Source organism: Lissotriton vulgaris, chromosome 2_1 (assembly GCF_964263255.1).
Source record: "Lissotriton vulgaris chromosome 2_1, aLisVul1.2, whole genome shotgun sequence".
In the NCBI taxonomy this organism is placed as follows: Eukaryota; Metazoa; Chordata; class Amphibia; order Caudata; family Salamandridae; genus Lissotriton; species Lissotriton vulgaris.
The window spans coordinates 249,073,166-249,092,296 of record NC_141687.1 but is presented as its reverse complement, the minus strand read 5'-3'; the positions used below and the strand labels follow the sequence as shown (position 1 = coordinate 249,092,296).

Sequence of the window (19,131 nt, the reverse complement as noted above, 5' to 3'; positions counted from 1 at the left end):
TATTGTTAATTCAAAATGCAGTTTTTCTCTCTTCAAGGTACTCTGTAAAGTCCACATGGTTCTGATGTGCAATGGAAAGTCTCCAATGTGCCTCAGTAGGTGGGGTGGCAAAGCCTTGTGAAGGATCCTGAGGGAGTGTACCACCTTGAGATGCTTACTTATTGGGTTTTCATTACTCTTAACGTTTGACATAATAAGTCCTTTGCTTACTGTTGCATTGGCTATAACTTGTTCTATTGTTTGGACTTCTGATATTTACAATTCTTCCCAAACCTTGGTGCAAGAAATACTCATTTGGTTTTAGTAGCTTCGTTTGACTATTTTGTGCTTTTTGGAAATGCACAGATCAAAAAAGGGAATCTGAATCTTTCTTAATCATTTGCTCTATTTCAGCAGTCACACTGCAATGAAAAACAAATTTCCGTTGTCCTGAAGACATCAGAGATTACATCAGATGTTAAGAAAAAACAGCAATGCTGCTATTTTAGATTCTTTTTTGTGCTGTCATATGCTGCTCTGTTAACATTCCTATTTTTAAGGCAGTTTTTACTTTTGAAGTATGTTTTCTGTCGATTATCCCACGCAGTCAAAATTAACTATTAGTTATTGCTTAATAACTTTACTTTTATCATTTTTATGGGGGTGACTTTACAGTTGTGAAGAATGCTTGCAGTGTATAACGACTGACTACGATTCTGCATTCTGTGACGCATAGGAGTTTGTCATACCCAAGGATTTGCACATTAAAAGCAATGGATGTTGTTGCCAAGATCACAAGAGAATCGTGCCTTTTGTAATTTTGCTTTTTTGGGAGACCATGGTATAGGGAGTTACCGTAGTCCAACCGTGCCAGGATCAAAGCGGAAACCGCCAGCCTAAGCGTGGAAAAGGACAGCAGCGGGGAGAGTTTCCGCAACTGGCGTAGCAGGCCAACACAGGTGCCCACCACTGATGATACCTGCTGTGCCATGGATAGCAGGGCATCAACTTTGATACCAAGGTTTTTTACTTCCAGTGCTGGTTCTGGAAGTGGCCCAAATTTGGCCAGCCAGAACTGATCACTCCATGGATTGGCAGCTGTCGTAATTGCCGGGACTTCGGTTTTGTCTGGATTTATTTTTTGCGAATTATCCGACATCCAGCTAATTGTAAACTTGAGTATGTTTTGCATTCTCAAGTGGGCTGAGTCATCAATCTGGATCAGGATTTGTGTGTCGTCAGCATAGTTATAGACTCTACAATCCATTCTGTTCTGTGCTGCAATCAGAGGGTGACAGAGCCGAACCTTGAGGTACTCCACAAGTCAACTTAGCTGGTTTTGACGCAAGGTCTGTAAGTTTGACTCGCTGCGAGCGATCTTCCAGGAAAGAAGTCAGCCAGACTAGGACTGAGCCCTGAATCCCCTGGCCCCTTATCCGCGATAGAAGTTGGCAATGATTAACGGTATCAAATGCCGCGGATAAGTCCAGGAGGACCAGGGCACAGGGAGTTTTTTTTATCGGCCTTGAGTCTCAGGTCATCCAGCACGGACAGCATTACCAGTTCCGTGCTGTGGTGAGCTCTGAAATCCGCCTGATTGGGCTCAAGGAGATGGTTGCTTTCCAGGAAATAGGTGAAGGAGTGCAGCACATGCTGCTCCAGAATTTTGGCAAGGAAAGGAAGCTGGGAAAATGGCCTAAAATTATTTTAAAAATTTGGGTCGGCACTGGGTTTTTTAAGTAAAGGAATCACCCTTGCCTCCTTGAAGTCGGAGGCCACATGTCCCGTCTCCAAGGAATGATTAAGCAGGGCGAGTACTTTGTCATCCAATCCGGGCCACCCCAGCTTAAAAATCTGAGGCGGACAGGGGTCTGCCGGTGAACCAGATTTCACCCGGTTCAAGATAATCGCTAGGGATTCCTTGGTGAGAACTGGCAACACCGATAGGGAAATGCAAAGCAGGAATACCAATATTTCCATACTTACTCACTGCAGGTGGTATGAAGTTCAGAAAGTGGTTGACTGGATACTACCAAGTACTTGGGATTTCTTTGTACAATCATTTTTCTAGTGCCAGCAGAAATGACTTCACTATCTACAATAAAACAATAATACCACATGGTAAAATTAAAGGAAGACGTTGTTCTGTTGAATTAAAAAATCTCTGTATCCAGAGTCGAGGCAAAAGGATGATTGAAAATGACCTCTGAACTTTCAATCCTCTTAAAAGACAAAAACAGTAGGAAGTGTCTTGACTCAAAATATAGACTACAAAATCATTACTGGATGAACCCTAATTAAATAATGCAAGAAAAATCGAGCTCTTTGTGTTAATAGGCTGCCGGTGTCATAAGTGCAAAGTGCCAGTTGAATTGCTCAAACTCTGCAGGTTGAGCTTCCATCCTTGCAAACGTTGGATGACTATGTTCTCTGCTATTTTCTGCATGACTGGTCACCTGCCTACATTGGTCCCCTGCGTATAATGGAATACATTCTAATATTGCTTCTGTTATCATATCATATTCTTTAAGATCATTGTCCGAAAAAGGGGATATATCGTCATCGCCCACGTGGTATTGTTTTTCTTTGTATAGAAACCCAGTTGGCTCACACTAATCAGTACATAATCATAATTTGCATTCATAATCCTTCATTCTTTCATTTTGTATTCCTTTAAATTCTGGACTCCACATGTCAGCATGTAAATCTTGGACTCCACTAGTCATTTATTTTGCTTTTTTCACTGAGCTGAATGTCACAGTAGCCAACACTTGTTTCGTCGACAAATTTTGTCAATTTACATACAGACGTGTGGGGTCCAGAATTTAAAGGAATACATCAATGGAAGAATGAAGGATTATGAATGCAAATTATGTTTATGTACTGATCAGTGTGTGCCAACTGGGTATAATAAAATGTATAAGACCCTGTGAGGGTTTCCGAAGTTTGGATGTGCCCTGGGCCTAGGGCGCTGGGTAAGACTCCTGAGCCGAAGGTTGAAGTCAAGAATTTAGGGGTGTGGTTGGACTCTTCCCTTAGTTTTCGGTCTCATACAATAAAGGTCTCCAAGATATGTTTTGGTTTACTAGGAGGGCTCAGACCTCTTTTAAAGTTCTTTGAGCCCGCAACACGTCAATTGATTATCCAATCAATGATTTTATCTCGATTGGACTATGCCAGCTCCCTGCTCTTGGGCGCCAATCAAGCCGAGATTGTTCGACTTCACGCACTCAAAACATGGCGGCCAGAGTCTTGTTAGGGCTTCCTCAGTGTTGCTCTATCTTCAAGATTATCTGGAAGCAGCATTGGTTGCCTGTGGCAGAGCGTATTAAGTTTAAGACTCTGTGTCTTGCATTTAAGATACTTAAATTTGCTTCACCCAGCCTGCTTTGTAACATTCTGAATCCCTATGTACCATCTCGTGCGTTGTGCTCTTTTGAGCAGCATTTTGTGACTGCCCCTTGTGTAAAGAGCTCTAGAGCGGGGGGTCGCTCTTTCCGCTACCTAGCGGCAAAACTATGGAACTCTCTGCCACTGGAGATTCGAGGCATAGACAGCCTGATGGACTTCAGGAGAGCGATTAAAACTTATCTTTTTCCACCGCAATAGTTTTGTTATCGACCCGCAGTTAAGCCCCCGCTCTTTGGGCTCCCGGGTTTGGTCTGTGTGAGTGAAAGCGCCGGGACGCCCCTTTGCTGGGGCAGCCGAGCGCTATAGAAGCACAAATAACCTATATCATAACATAACATTCTTCCCTTATGAGCACCACTCTGAATATTTCGAATTTCTACATCTTGTGTTGACAGTCAGGTGAGCGCTGAGCGATAGCCCATTTTTTCACCCCTCTCGTTAATTTATTGTTGCGCTTTGCCTTATATGGAGGCCGTACGATTAAACCAGTGTTCTGACCAAAAGTTGCCCTTGTTGATCACACTGTTCGGGTTTGACACATCGTTCGTGAAGTTAAGCATTACTCATCACGAGTCGTTTATAGAGTCATTTTGGGCAATTGAATAGATTGTGCTTGTGATATATTTCACCTTACATATTGTGTGTATTTATGTAATGAGTTTTTTGTCTTTCAGAAGATCAGCTTCCCCCTTCTGTAACCAGTGAGGCTACCAGCACAGTGTCAGAAGATGCCTTATTTAGGGATAAATTGACACACATGGGAAAATGTGAGTATTCACAATCTGTCGGGGGCATTAGGTGTCATTTTATAGGCATGTACCCATTAATTAAGTTATTTTGGTGCATTTATTACTATGTATGTATAATCGGTCTTCCAGATCTGGCCATCCGTTTCTAGTAAAAGGAATGTTTTGGAGGATGAAAAGAGTGATTTATAAATCTCTCACCCCCATATGAATAGCATAAGCAATATTTGGTGAATTACACTTGTATCATCACTTTAACCTGTTGGCGAGCACAGCAGTCTTACTCCTAGCCACATAAAAGCAGTGCCTTATTGTGCTTGAATTATAAGCATATTGGTTTAGTCAGTGAAGTAGTGACTGGTAGTAGGCTTCGTTCCTCCTAGATGACCATTGCTACATCACAATACTGGGGAGTATAAATATTGACATATAAATATCAACAAACCAACTACTCGCAGAGAATTCTGATATCTTTGTGGACAGGGCATACTATGGTTATTAATTTGTTACTTATTTGTTTTGTGGGGAAGAACTAAATACAAGCAAGCTGGAGCAATACATCTGCAAGAGCCAGAAGGTTTACGAGAACAGTGTTTTTTGACTTGCGTCTTCATTGCAAGTGGTTTTCCAGCATTAATATTTTTAATGGGAGTGGATCCCACCTTTGTGTAGTTAATCAACAGAAGGTTGTGCCTTCTAACTGGGAATATTTAAGTTTTAGTTTTAACATCACATAACCGTTTAACAGTCTTTCTAGCTGCGTGGGTGGCCTATTTGTCTCATTTTGTATCTTTTGCAACTCAATGATCTCACTGTTTGGCAGTCCCAAATAGACAATGATACTGAGCAACTCCTAGAAACACCTTGTCCTGAAAATAACAATACTTAGTCATTGCCCCTATTAAAGAGTGCAATGAAATCCATTAGGACTGACTGGTTGTAAACCTGTGTCCCTTCCAGAGTGGGGTATCCGCCAATGTGTCAGACAAGTATATCTGGCCTGAAATCAGTCTGTTGTCTGGCAAGTCAGTAGGACATATCATTGTAGGGTTTATGTAAACATGCTATTACTCATGCAGATGGTGATTGTTGCACTAAAATTATTAATTCAGTTAGATATTAACCAAAATTCACCATTCTCATGAATTTGAATCTGGCTGCAGTCTGCTTATATGTACAGATGAGTAGAACCATAACTAAAGTAGTCTTATTTTTTTCTGCCCCAGTGGCCTTCTGGCCCTATTGCAAACTGCATGTTTGTCCAGTGGAATGCTTTGCTGTTACTGTATTCTCCTTTGTAAGGTTGTTTGTTCAACAGGTTTGCAGGTTTCATATTTGACCCACACGTTTAATCCCTCAGCTGTTTGATAAGGAATAGTGGAATTCAAACCAGCAGATAAAGAAAATTTCAGCCTCATGGCGTGGAGATGCACAGGAACCCCACTCTAGCTTAGTAAGTGATTGGATCCTCCAAACAGAATACATAAAACTGAGTCCGATGTGAGTTGGGAGCCAGCTCTAGATGGACTTGAATCTTACCAAGAAAACTAAGAAAACATCAAGCAGGGCATCTCTTATATGTGAAGTGGATAGAGAAACACATTTTATGTGTCTAAACATATTAAAGATATTGGAGCTCTATGGGCCTTAGTTTGTAAAGATGTTACAAATGCAATGGCAACGGGAACAATTCCAGTTGACCAGTTTAGCCCACTGATTCAAATTCTATATGAAAATCCATCAGTTGAAGAGAAATTCACTAGAGCAAGCCCTTAAAAGAATGCAATGCACATACTAGTACAGAAGCAATGACTATTTACACCTTTACAGCCTTATACATACAGAACGTGATATTTATTTTAGGAACGTCAGACATATCACACAAGCATTTAGCTAGCTTTCTGGAAGTCAAAGCATCTGCAATACCTCAAAATGTAGCCCTTCAAAACACTTAAACAAGACAATATTGAAAAGAATGAATACCTGTTAAATAATACAAAACCTCAACTGTTATGGGTTAAAATTAAATCTTTGTTGGTCTCTATGGTACAAAGTTAATTTAAGGAAAACTGAGTACTCTGGTTATATTACTATGACTAGAATCGCTTGACTTGACAAAATTATTTCAGAATAAACCCCACATCTCAATAAAAGCAATATAATTGGTGAATTTGGCAATGAAGTGGCCGAATATCTTTGGTTCTCGGCTGTCAGTGCGTTGATATTGACATACATCTGGTCTGTACTCTTGACAGTACCGCTTTCACATTTAGGCTAAAAAATATTTGGATTTATTTTATGCCCTCTGTCCATTAAGTGTCCCCTGCAAAACAGAAGAATAGTTCTGGCATTCCTTTTCATAACATTTTATTAAGGATAGGGAAAGAGCAGTGCCTTGAGCTAGTTGTGGGCCAGCAATCAACTCTGCCCCCGAGCTCTACCGGTTTCAGATATTAGGTGTGCCAGACCCTGGCAGCCTTGGCTCGTCGGTCTATGGTTGTGGCCCCATTGCATATTGATGGTTGACTCTATGCAGAAACAAAGGAGTCTCAAATATTCAGCAGTAGTGTTTTCTTTCAATTGTCCTACGCTGGATACTTGCAGAAATGTTTCTCATTTGAAGTGCTGGAAAACCAAATGCCGTCAGAGAAACCTGTACCACAGAGCATAGATTCTGTAGCCAATTGTCTGAGCCTATTCTGCGCTTTGAGTTTTTTTGTTGTCATGTTTATTGCTTGGAGCTGCAGATGCTTTTTACATCCTGCTTACCTACACTTAAGAATAGGTAACAATAGCCTCGAAGTTCATATGTAACCGATATTCATTACAACAATCTTGGCTTGAAAGTTAAAGGCACACTCCTAGGATGGAAATGGACATATTGTATGTAATGTTGTGCTAGCATGCCTTATGAGATCAGTGCTAGTTTTTCTCCAGGACTTGTTAATCAAACTCTTTGAGATGTTTTGACGTCAGCTGTTTTCTGGTAGCATGACAGACCATTTGAATATAAGCAGAGCCAGGCTAAATCAGGGCCCTGGAGCTCTATTCCTGGAAGCCCTTTAATCGTGTGTAAGAATTTATTTTTGCCCACGAATGCCAGGGGGTGTTCACCGATCGATATTGTGATCGCTCTTTTGTGTCTCTCTCTGAACCTCTTTAATTGGTTTCCTTTTCCCTCCCATTTTTAAGCCTGTGGGTGGGGTGGCAGACGTGATAATAAGTTTCTTTAATGAGGGGGAGGAGATACCGTTTGATCACAAGATCAGGCTCTGCTAACCGGGATGCCAATTGGTGTTTGAGAGATATTTGAATGAGTTCCTCAGGAACGTACCGTCTAATGTTGTGGCTTTAATAAAGTTCTGCAGTCACTAGATTTGCTGGGTGGCCTTCTTTAATCATCCAAGAAGCATGTATTCATATCCCTATCATAAATTCTCACACATGATTTTTCTGCTTCAAAGTGAATGTAGCTTCTTTCCAGTTTGCAGTACACCCCTACATATGCAACTATTTAGTCCTAGCCTTGTGTAGGAATTTCATGTCTTTACATTGCTAAACTATTGATCTTTAAAGATCACCTCGCCCATTATGATTGAGTTGCACTTATAAGAAACTTGCCAACTGCTTTGCGACCTTCCATAAGAAACTTCACCCTTCAAAAGCAGTAGAGTTGGATGCAACGCTTGAATACAAAAGGGACTTTTCTTTTAGCTGTTAAAAGAATTTTATAGTGTGCGACAACTGCATATGGGTTTCTGTGGCACAAAGAGGGTGAAAGCAAAGAAGAAACATGGTGTTTTATGTTTTTATTGTTTTAATCACAGCTTGCTTGAAGGGAGCCCCCAGAGGGGATCAGGGCGCATTGATCTAGATGTCTGGCTTCAAAGGTTTGAGTGGCAGCTTGTTGGACCTTCAGCATCCCACTTAGGCAACACTGTTGCTGCCAAGTTCCCTAAGTTGCTGTGGTCACACGTGATGACCGGACTGCATACTTGAAAGGTTTTTATTTCCATTTGATCATCTGAGGATATTTCTTCAGATGAGTCACCTGCAGGGACAGTCTCAATCAGAAAAAAAGCATTGGGTAGCTAATTATATTGTTTTAGAATTTAGAGTGAATGTTCTAGCAAATAGATCTTTTATCTGTTATTTATTTACCAGTGTATATTCCGGAAACAAAATACAACGCGGCTAAACTATGGAACTCGCTTCCCTCAAACCTTAGAGCCCAACCCAACCTTCTCTCATTTCGCAGAGCACTCAAAACATGGCTTTTCCCATAAGGCTCGCCCCCACTAGGTTCCTGTTATTAGCGCTGGGACGCTCACGGGCAGCCATGCGCTCTACAAATCTGTAAAATAAATAATAAATAAATAAATAAATAAGCAGGGTAGAAGAGAGCTATGCATAGTTGCAGGTGACAATAAATCTAATGTAATGATAAACCACAATAAACCTAAAAATGCAGTCCAAACTTGTTTGATGGGTTCAAAGTGGGATCATACGTGTATATATTTGGTTACATGGTATGTTGTAGCCACTGAAGTAGAAGCATTTTCTATTAAATAGTCCTGACTATCCATGGTGTAAAAAATATTGCTTGAACTAAGGAGCATGAAAGTGAAACAAAGAGATCTGTTTTCCCTTTATCAAGCAAAATAGCAAAAGCTCTATGTCGCAGACTAGGAATGGGTATGACGAAAATGGCAGCACCAAAAATTAATTTACACTTTATAGGAAATTGTTGGTCTGTTTCGAGTTAAAAATATCTTGCAAAATATTTGTAAAGGCTTATTAGACTTGTTGATTGTAGGCATTTGGGTAATTTTTAAGTTTTAAGCGTGCATAAATCACAATATGGTATAAAGTGAGATGCTGCTAGGCTGGTGTTTTATCTTTGTGTGTCTTTCACGAGAATGATTGTCTTAGAATGTGACAATGAGCATCCACACAGAGCCAATGCCTATGTAGGCATGGGCGGTCCCTCTATTGGGGCTTGAGAGCGTTGCCCCCCTGTTTCTGGTACCAACATCAAGTATTAAATTAATGGGTTTTCTCTTGCTGCTGTGCTCATTTTCAGCCACTGGTGCCTGTCTGTGAGGGCGTGGGCGTGGCTTAACAGACTGCAGGCTGAGCAGAGAAGTGGACACACCTTGAAATTTGAAGTGCATATGTCAGGTTGGGCAGGTGCGCCTCTGTGTCCAACCTGACATGCTCAATTGAGGCCTCTTCCTAACAGCGCACGTTAGTGAGCCACATAACTACCGCCTGTTCTCCTAAGGGGCACATGACCTGTCTGCCCCTGCCAGTCCTGTTGCTCCTCTCTTTAATAGCACAAATAGCAAGGGAGCAGCGTCTGAATCAGCTAAAGAGCAGGAGGAGGGGCACATGCAGAAGCATTTAGCCCCCGCACATATGAAGCAGTGCAGGGGTGGGAGGTTGACAGAGCATGACCAATAACTGTATGGCTTCACTTTGGAGTCATGCAGTGATTGCCCATTTTTCATCTGCACCCCCGCTTTTCACTTTGTGCCGAGCCTAGAGCCAGAGTGAAAGGGAGACATGAGTGTTTGCTACTGCTGTCCTCATCTGAGGTAGCACAGGCGTGTAAACTTGGATCGGAGGCCTACCTTTTCAAGAAGACTGCTCTGAATCCAGTCCCGCTGGCCATCCATATATTTCCTGGGTACCAGCCATTGATTTGTCTCTCATGAATACATTAAAAATAAATCGGGTCTGCATGCTCAGAATACCGGGAAGATGCGAGGCAGTTGATTTTTATATTCTCTTCCGATGGAGTCCGTTTTGTTTTTCTTGAGGATCTTGGTAGGATTGCGCTGGGAACCCTTTATTGCACACTGTCTTGGATTGCAGTTTCCACCTTTCCCCGACACTTCATAATAGCATCAGAACCTTGGACATTAATGTACTAGGCGCACAGAAAAACATGTTGGCTCCTCTTCATGGGCAATAAAATGCAGATAAAGCTGCCACTATCTACTTATCGGCGTTTCAATGCCCACGTGAGCAGCTATGGTCATTATTTCAGGAAATAAGTGTGTGCATGAGTAGATTACCATGTAATGCTACCTGATGCAAATATAAAAGTACAGGGAAAAGTGGAAGCTATGAACCAACACTGTTAAGCAATCAATGCATTCTTTAGTAAAGGCACACCTCGCCTCTCATGTTTAAAAAACAAAATCGTAAAAGCATACTGCGTGCCACCTAAGTAGGGAATGCTTCCATTGTTGGTTTCCCCAGTGTTTTATATTTACATTACAGCATGGGGTGTTAATCTACATGGTGCACACTTATTTCCCAAAATGAATCTTGACTGCTGCTTGTCGTGATCAGTGAAACGCCGGTAATGGCAGTATTTTACAAACCGTCGTTTCATTGCCGACGGCGAGCAACCATTATGATTTATTTCAGAAAATAAGTGTGTGCGTTAGTAAATTAAGGACGGTCCAAGGCTACAAGATGCAAATATAAAATACATTTGGAACAGGTAGGTAGCCGCTATGGCAAATTAATTTCCTCTGGCTTGGAACCCATAAAAATCCTCAGCCCCTTTGGACCTACTAGCTTCCCACGCTTATCGCACGAGTTGCAGATGTAGCATTTTTGCTTATAGAAGTGCTGTGGGCACAAAAGGAGCCTTGTCCTTTATGCATCAAGTTCTATTGTGACTGAATGGAACTTGAAGAAATGAATACCTTCTAACAGTCACAGAATTTAGAGCTTGGAAAATTGCTAGCTCCCCAAAGATAGTTGCAGCAGGCATGGTCAGCTAGAGCGGCATCCCTGCTGTTTGGGTGCTTTTGTGCGTGAAACGCTGTGTGGCAGTAATCTAGTGGGAATAGTACATCTGCAGTGAATAGACTGTTATTTCCTTTTGGGGCTTCATTTTTTTGTTCCTACTTTGTGCCTGATCTTAATTCACTCTCACGTTCTGTTTTAAACTTTGTATTTGTGGTGATTACTACCGCTTGCACTCTTACATCTTCTGTGCTCCCCCTGTGCCCGGTCCGCCACGGCTTTGCCGGTTGTGCGGAGGGACAGGATGCAGCGGAACACAAGGCAGCGTCATCGGAGCTGCCCCGCACCTCTGCCTACACATATTCCCCTCCCCAGCGCGGACGCGCTCAGCGGCACGCCGGCGGCGCGTCAAAGGCAATCGCGTCCGCCCCCTGCCGCCCAGATCCCTGGCAAAATTTACAGTTTCATTAACGGTGAGGGTATTACTGCTTTGTTGTCATGATTTGTTACTCACGGCAGGAACTTTTCGCCCTAAACCCTAACAACTGGGCTAAAACCCATAGTCCCCACACCTTGCCACGTCTGCCGAGGAACAAGCCCTTTAACGCTGCTGCCACCCTAGCGCCCGCGTCTGGCTACGAACATCCTACACCTGTGAATCCCGCAGAAAGAATTGGTCCCAGTGCGACCGCAGGCACCAACTCTCTATCTGCTCTCTATTTAAACACCAGATCTACTCCCAAGAATGCCCTGGAGCTATGGAGCCTATTAGACAATGAACAACCTGACATCTGTTTCCTTACCGAAACGTGGCTCCACAGCCAAGCCTCGCCTGACGTCGCTATAGCCTTCCCCCAGGAATATCATCTTATTAGGCAGGACCGAGAGGGGAGGAGAGAGGGTGGTGTGGCTGTGGCGGCCAGGGCCTCTATCTGGATTACCCTGCTCGAATCCTTCTCAAATCCCTTGTTTGAAATCATGATAGTCAACATAATGCACAACAAAACGTCACTTGGGAGGGCTGCTCTGGTTTACAGACTTCTGGGCGATAAATCCAAGTTTGTCAACGTCCTCCTCGACACTTTAGCCTCACACGTGCTAGCCACAGACAACTGTATTTTGGTAGGAGATTTTAATTACCATGCAGAACTTACTCCTGATGGCGACTCCGACCACTTAATCACCACTCTGGAAACTTTGTCGTTAACGCAAAGGGTGGTAGGCCCCACTCATCCGGCAGGGCACACCCTTGACTTAATTTTCACTAACATGCCCAGCCTAACCTGCCAACCACCTCTGCCCATGACGTGGACCGATCACTATCTTGTGAAGTTTAGCTTTCGCAAATTCCCGGAGTCCAGGACTATGAATCGGACAGAAACTATGTCAATACGGCCTTGGCACAAGATGACCCCGGAGGCCTTCTCGACCCTTTTTATACCCCTTAATGATATTACCGTTAATATCGACCTAATGGCAGCCCAGTTGGAAGCTTCCATTAAGAGCACTCTGGATAAAACTATTCCTGAATCAATAGTCAAGATAAAAACAATTGCATCCCTGTGTTTTACGGAGGAGCTTAAAGTAGAGAAAAACGCCAGCAGATCAGAGGAAAGGTTGTGGAGGAGAACCACAATACCGGAAAATTGTAAGAACTACAAACTGTTCACTCCAATTATCTAAAAAACATAAAGGCTGCAAAATCCGGCTATCTCACTCTTAGGATCAGTACGCAGACCATTCTAGTAAAGAACTGTATAAAATATTGAATGAGTTCACCTCTCCGCAGGTGGAGCAGTCAGCATTTATTCCCACCTTGAAGTGGGTCAACTCACTGGCAGCCCACTTCGACAACAACATTAAGTTGATTTACTCCACGTTTGTAGCCTCAAGACCAGATGTCATCCAAGTCGGGGAGGTGCCCCTCCGTAACTCCCCTATCCTAGTTCATACTGAGTGCCCTTCTTTTTTGGAATTTGAGCCCACCACGACAGCCGAAGTGTTAGAAGCCCTCGGGAAGGTGACATCGGGTTCCCCCACAGACTCACTGGCCTCGCGCAAGTGTAGTATGATATTCCCGCTTCTGGCCAGCTCTTACCAACATTTTCAACACCTCGTTTGATCTGGCATCTATCCCCAGTTGCTGGAAGGTGGCACAGGTTAAACCTATTCTCAAAAAACCCACTAGTGATCCCACTGTTATGTCCAACTACAGGCCTCGCTATTGCCCTACTTTGGAAAAGTACTGGAACACCTGGTTAACAAGCGCGTTTCCACCTTTTTTGAAGCCCATGCACTTCTAGATCCCTCGCAGTCAGGGTTCCGTGCTGCCCATGGGACGGAAACTGCAGTGATGGAGGTTGTGGACAATATCCGTCTCACTTTAGACGGAGGCGAGTCTGCCATCCTTATACTATTAGATCTTTCGGCAGCCTTTGACACCATTTCCCACAGCATTCTTTACCAACGGCTGTGGGAGATTGGTGTCAGAGGCAAAGCCCTTGCCTGGTTCGAGAGTTATCTTGCGGACCGGCACACTTATATAAAGGTCAACACCTTGGAATCCAGTAAGACCCCCCCTCTCTTTAGGGGTTCCACAGGGATCTATCCTTAGTCCCTTATTACTCAATTTGTATCTTACCCCTCTGGCCAACATTATAAAATCCCACGGCTTCTCCACAGTGTCCTACGCGGACGATACTCCGGTGCTGATCACCTGTAGCTTAGATGTTCTTGATACCCATACCAGATTCCAGAAGTGCGTGGTCATGATTAGTGAATAGATGAATGGAAACAAACTCCAACTTAATTACAGCAAAACAGAAATCATGCTGTTCGGCAAAGTCAATCTGGTCACAAGACTGGTGGCCCCAAGAACTTGGACCCTGCCCCGAGCCCAAAGAAGTGGTACGTGACCTGGGAATTATGATTGAATGTGCCCTCTCAATGAAAGCTCATGTCAACCAAGTATCAGGCATCTGCTATGGAATCCTACATAAATTGTGAAAAATATTTAAATGGCTCCCTCTTGAGTCTAGGAAGCCCCGGATTCAAGGGCTTATCAGCCGTTTAGATTACGGTAATGCCCTGTTCGCCACCATCAATGAGTTTCTGTTGACTAAGCTGCAAACTCTCCAGCACGTTTGGTGCGAGGGCTGTCCCCCAGGTCACCCTCCTTGCTCAGTCTCAAAGAGCTACACTGGCTGCCTGTGCGCCAAAGAAGTCAATTTAAGATACTCAGTATCGTCCACAAACTCCTCCACGGCGTAGGACCCTCCTACTTAGCGGAGAAATCGGTCTAGTACAAACCCTCCAGAGTTCTAAGATCCTGTTCCAAATCCCTCCTGGTCCAGCCGCGGGCCATTACCTCGAGAAATGGATGTCGGGCTTTTTCCTATATAGCCCCCCTACTCTGGAACAAGCTGCCTCCCCATCTGTCGTCCCTATCCAATCATTTGGCCTTTCGCAGGGGCCTGAAAATGTGGCTTTTTCCCAGTTAATTCTTGTCACCCCCCTCTCATTTGAGGTTGTCGTCTCTGCCTGCCAAGCGCCTTGAGACCTTTTTGGTGAATCGTGCGCTATACAAGAGCCTAGGACTATGACTATGGTCGTACTTGGACAGAAAATAAGCCATGGACCGGGTACTAGAATTAAAGGGGACCCATTACTGAATTATTAGCTAAAAAAAGAACAGGGGGAGAGGCAACGTTTTCAAATTGGGGCAGTATTTTTTAAGGTAGGTGAGAGTGTATATACATTTGTGCTTGCTGCAGACAATGTTTCTCTTAATACCAGGGAAATCAACAGTAGAAACTGGCCTGCTGGATCTTATGGGGCAGTTTTTAATGTATTTAAACATTTCAAGACTACATGATCACAATTGATTTTCTTGCTTACTCAAAGTTGCTTTAAAAAAATCCACCATTTGCCACCCCTTTTTTCCAAACGTTTCTCATGGGAAAGACTGCCCACCCCAAACTCACCTTACATCATTCGGGCTCCCTCACGAAGGAACACTCATTCCCCAACTTTTATACTCACCATTTTCAAATGTCACCAGCCGCCACTGTATGTAGGACATGTGCAATTGCCACAAATGGACTTACATTCATGATGTAATAAACCTTTAAAAGCTGAGCCAATAACATTAACTGTCTCTTTTCCCTGAAGCAACCCGGAAGAAGCTTTTTGAACTTGCAAGAGCATTTTCAGAGAAGACCAAGATGAGGAAGTCGAAAAGAAAGCACTTGTTGAAGCATCAGGTGTATCCTTTGAATAAACGTGCTTAAAGTTGAGCCCTTGTACATTTAATTACCAAAAATGTGTACTACTCCAAGTGACAAACACTTTAATGTTTCCACAGAGAATCCTCATAAGATGCTGTTCACACAGTCTTTTTTATTATATGAAATAAGTTATTTAAATCAAACTGGCTTGTTTTTCTCCAAAACACATTTCTGCCTTCTTGCTTCCCTTAGATAATGGAGAATTTCTGAAACAAGGAAGAATTGCCCTTAGTTCCACCAAAGCCGCAGTCAGTTTACATTAAACTTTTCAGTTCCTGGGGAGCCGAAAATCTGCACTCCATTCAGCTTTACTGCCGCAGGGCCTGCACATACCTGTACTCTTCAGATGTAAGTTCCTCCATCTGAAGAGGGACCTTTTGTAATCCAAACATAGTTTTTGAAAAGGAACTGCAAACGTTCAGCTTAAGCACTCCCCAGCAACAGGCAGGAAAAGCTTAGGGCCTGTTTACAAGTGGCTTGTTAAATTGCGATCCATACACAAAGGCGTGTTTGTGAAGGGATCGCAACCATAAGTTGTGTGCTCATTATTGCACACAGTAATTACTAAATGTGATACAGTTTACACCTTTTACAACATTTCTGCAGGTCAAACCTGCAGGGATTTACCAGGGGAAAAAGGCCCAGAAAGCACCAAAATCCACATTTTCCTCCTGAAAAGTGAGAATAGACCTTAAATATAGAACTCCATAAACTCTGAACACTTCTGTGTTAAATTGTATTGCGTGCGCAATCCGTTGTTTTAATGATCTGTCTGTCTGCGGCATACATTGTCTCGTTTTTCTGCTGCAGAATTTCATTTTACCCCCATCAAAATTCGCTGTTTTGGGGCTAGTTGGGGGTCTACGATTTAAGACTACAATGGGGATTTCTGATTTTCCATGATTGAACTACCCAAGTCTCTTTTTTATTTTTATTCTCTAATGTTGAGATTTGTTTACATCACGACTACTTTAAAAGGAAGACATGGGTCTCTTGCTCACTTTGCCACTGGATTCAAGCTAGCCTGGCTGATGAGGGCTTTTTGCCCGTAACTGGTCCCAGGATGCTTGTTTCTGGTCCAGGGAAGACATGGCTTGGCAGTTCGAGCTGGACAGTTCCCATGAGGCACAGGGTCTAGACTGATTTGCATATAGTTGTGTCTGAACTGGAGTAGCAAAGTGAGCCAAAGAACAATGATGGATTCAACCTAGATCTGTGACTGGGGTGAGTGTCTTAAAAGTTTCAGCACTCCGTCTATCTTCTCCTTGTGTTTGCTTTGTTCGCCCTAAGTTGGTAGGGTATGCCCAGACATGGGTCCTTTGCTCACTTTGCCACTGGATCCAAGCTAGCCTGGCTGATGAGGTCTGTTAGCCCGAAACTGGTCCCAGGATGCTTGTTTCCAGTCCAGGGTTTACATGACTTGGCAGTTCGGGCTGGAATGTTCCCATGAGGCACAGGGTCAAGACTGATTTGCATATAGCTGTGTCTGAACTGGGGGGTGAAGTGAGCTAAAGAATGATGATGGATTCAACCCAGATCTGTGATTGGGGGGTGAGTGTTTGAAAGGTTTTAGCGCTCCGTCCATTGTCTCCTTGTGTTTGCTTTACTTTAAAAGGAAGTCCAAAGAGAAGTAAAATGCAACTTTTGATTGTTCTTCATGCAGACACTGTCGGAATTGAAAACGATCTCTACTAACGTTTTTATTAGGCTGGATTTAGCCATTGCTTGTAGTGCCCTTTGACTGCCAAGTCTTTTACATTATCTTTGTCAGCAGAATTAGTGCCATCCGTGTGACTTTATGCACGGAATGTGAAAAACTAATCGATTCTCCTGACCACACCCAATCCCATTACTTTTGTCAGTGAATTAAATAGCCCACTTCTATCCTTTTCCTTGTGTGTAAAATTGGGAGTATGCCTTTCTTGTGCGGTTAGAAAGCTACATTTCAGAAAAATTGTCTAGTTGTCAAATATGTGCTTTTAAAAATACCTAGTGAATTACAACCCTTTTCTCTTACTCTTACAATAAAAACGCCGGATAGGAGCAGGTTTAGTTAATGACATCAGAAAAGCGGCAAGAAAGCGGGTTGCTTGGGATGGACCTACTTGCAGCGAGGCATGCAAGCACTTTGGACTTCATTCACAAAGAAATTCCAAAAAGTGAACTACTTATGGGTGACAGTTTATACATTTCTGGAATGTTCAGTAGTTGCCAGAACTACTCCTAGGAAACTGCAACAGTCAAAGTTTCCCCGGAGAACTGCTAGAAATTTTTTGAGAATTCCTGATTGTGCTCATATGGCAGCTCTTCCGTATTCAAAACGATCACGCATGAATGCAAATGCATTTTTTTATTCTTTTTTTTTTATAGTGAATTTTTATTCTGGTCGGAAATCCCTTTCTCAAAGACCCACCATTTTTGAGTTTGTTCCCTTTTGCCTTGCTTCCCTTTTAACTAATTTACTTCTATCCTTGATATGAGTAAATCCCATATTCACAAAATAAGATATATGGGTGTTCTCATACAATCAGAACATTCCCATCCTGGAACAGCTAATCCATGCCCCTCAGAAAAAGTATGTGCGAGTAACTCTCTACAGATGTAAAGCCGAATTTCATGAATAGCAAAAGTCAGTTTACAATCGTAAAAAAAGCTATTTGCACATATTAATATAACTAATTTACGAATACCTTTATGACTTTGGTCTCTACTACATGTAAACTAATTTCAAATATTTTCAAGTGCTGGCTGAAAGATGTCCTTGGCGGCTACATTTCTATTTGTTGTCTGTGCGAGGACAAGAGTATGTACTATGTACTTAGTCTAGATAAACGTAAATGCAGCGCTAATGTACTACGGTGCACCTTGTGTGGATAAATGTAAATGCAGCATAAATGTTCTGCTTAGTTTCTCTTCTCCCAAACACAATGCAGTTCTTTATGAAAGGCAAGTGGCTGGATTTCCTTATTTCTATAATATCTAAATTGCAAGACACCATGGCAGACACTTCACACTTTCCAATACAAAGAAATTCTACCTTAATAGCAGTGTTTAGACTTGGAACAGGTGCATCAACAGCAAACCTCTTGGACGATGCAGAAGGGCCCTCGTGTGGTATGTACTGTTCACTTGGATACCATGTATTATTTTCTTTGTTTGATATATTTACACGCGATCCCTTTAATGTTCTTTAATGCAGCTTATACTGAGATCTGTGTATACATTTTACAAGATGTTCCTAGTTCATGCCATTATGAATGTGAATACTTACCTATTGAAGGAAAAACTGCTCTACTTCTTAATGCTCTAGATATGTGGTAGTGCGTTGAAGCCTCAGTTCATGGCAGCACTAATAGTATTGTGCTACCTCTAGTTAAGTCAGTAGAAATGTTATGCCTTCTTTCCATCTTTACTGAGCAAATGCACTTATGAGCTTCTGGTGTCTCGGAGGAAAAGGGACATAGTACATAGTGTGTCAATCTTCAGCAGAAATGGCAATCTGTTCTACTTTTGTGTGTCAAGCGTAAACCGAGATATTAATAGCTCATTGTAAACTTACCGTGAGTCTAATGAATATATGTCCAGATGTACTATTTATTGGTAGCACAATATTGGTTGCACTAATATTTTTGCAACCAGTAAATATTGTTACGAACCGACCTATGTACTATCAACCCCTTAAGTGCTGCCATCGGCCAACGGTCGTCGCGAGTACTACCTTGCCAGTGCTGCGCACAACCGTTGGCCGACGGGCCAGCGTTTGTTCTTCAAACGTTCAGCACTGGGCGCTGAACGTTCGATGCTCCTATGAGGTTAGGTCAGTTCGTAAAAACCGAATCTGATTGAGTTGCATGCAACCTACCTAAGAAACATTATTTGTGACGCAGCCACATTGGCCACAAGGGTTAGAAGGCCATCATGTCTCCGATTGATTTTCAATAAAG

General features: G+C 42.7%; 1 protein-coding gene across 6 annotated transcripts in view; it reads left to right on the top strand.

Annotated features, from left to right (window-relative positions):
- The window catches only part of CUEDC1 (CUE domain containing 1), a 673,926-nt gene that overhangs the window by 608,833 nt on the left and 45,962 nt on the right, over positions 1 to 19,131 (top strand). For 5 of the 6 annotated variants that reach the window (XM_086954843.1, XM_086954846.1, XM_086954848.1 and 2 more), the window contains 3 exons: positions 4,065 to 4,157; positions 15,072 to 15,165; positions 18,243 to 18,301. In XM_086954843.1, coding sequence (XP_086810969.1) covers positions 4,065 to 4,157; positions 15,072 to 15,165; positions 18,243 to 18,301 — 246 coding nt within the window. The remainder of the gene's footprint in view (positions 1 to 4,064; positions 4,158 to 15,071; positions 15,166 to 18,242; positions 18,302 to 19,131) is intronic. The other variant, XM_086954849.1, reaches the window with a different exon arrangement.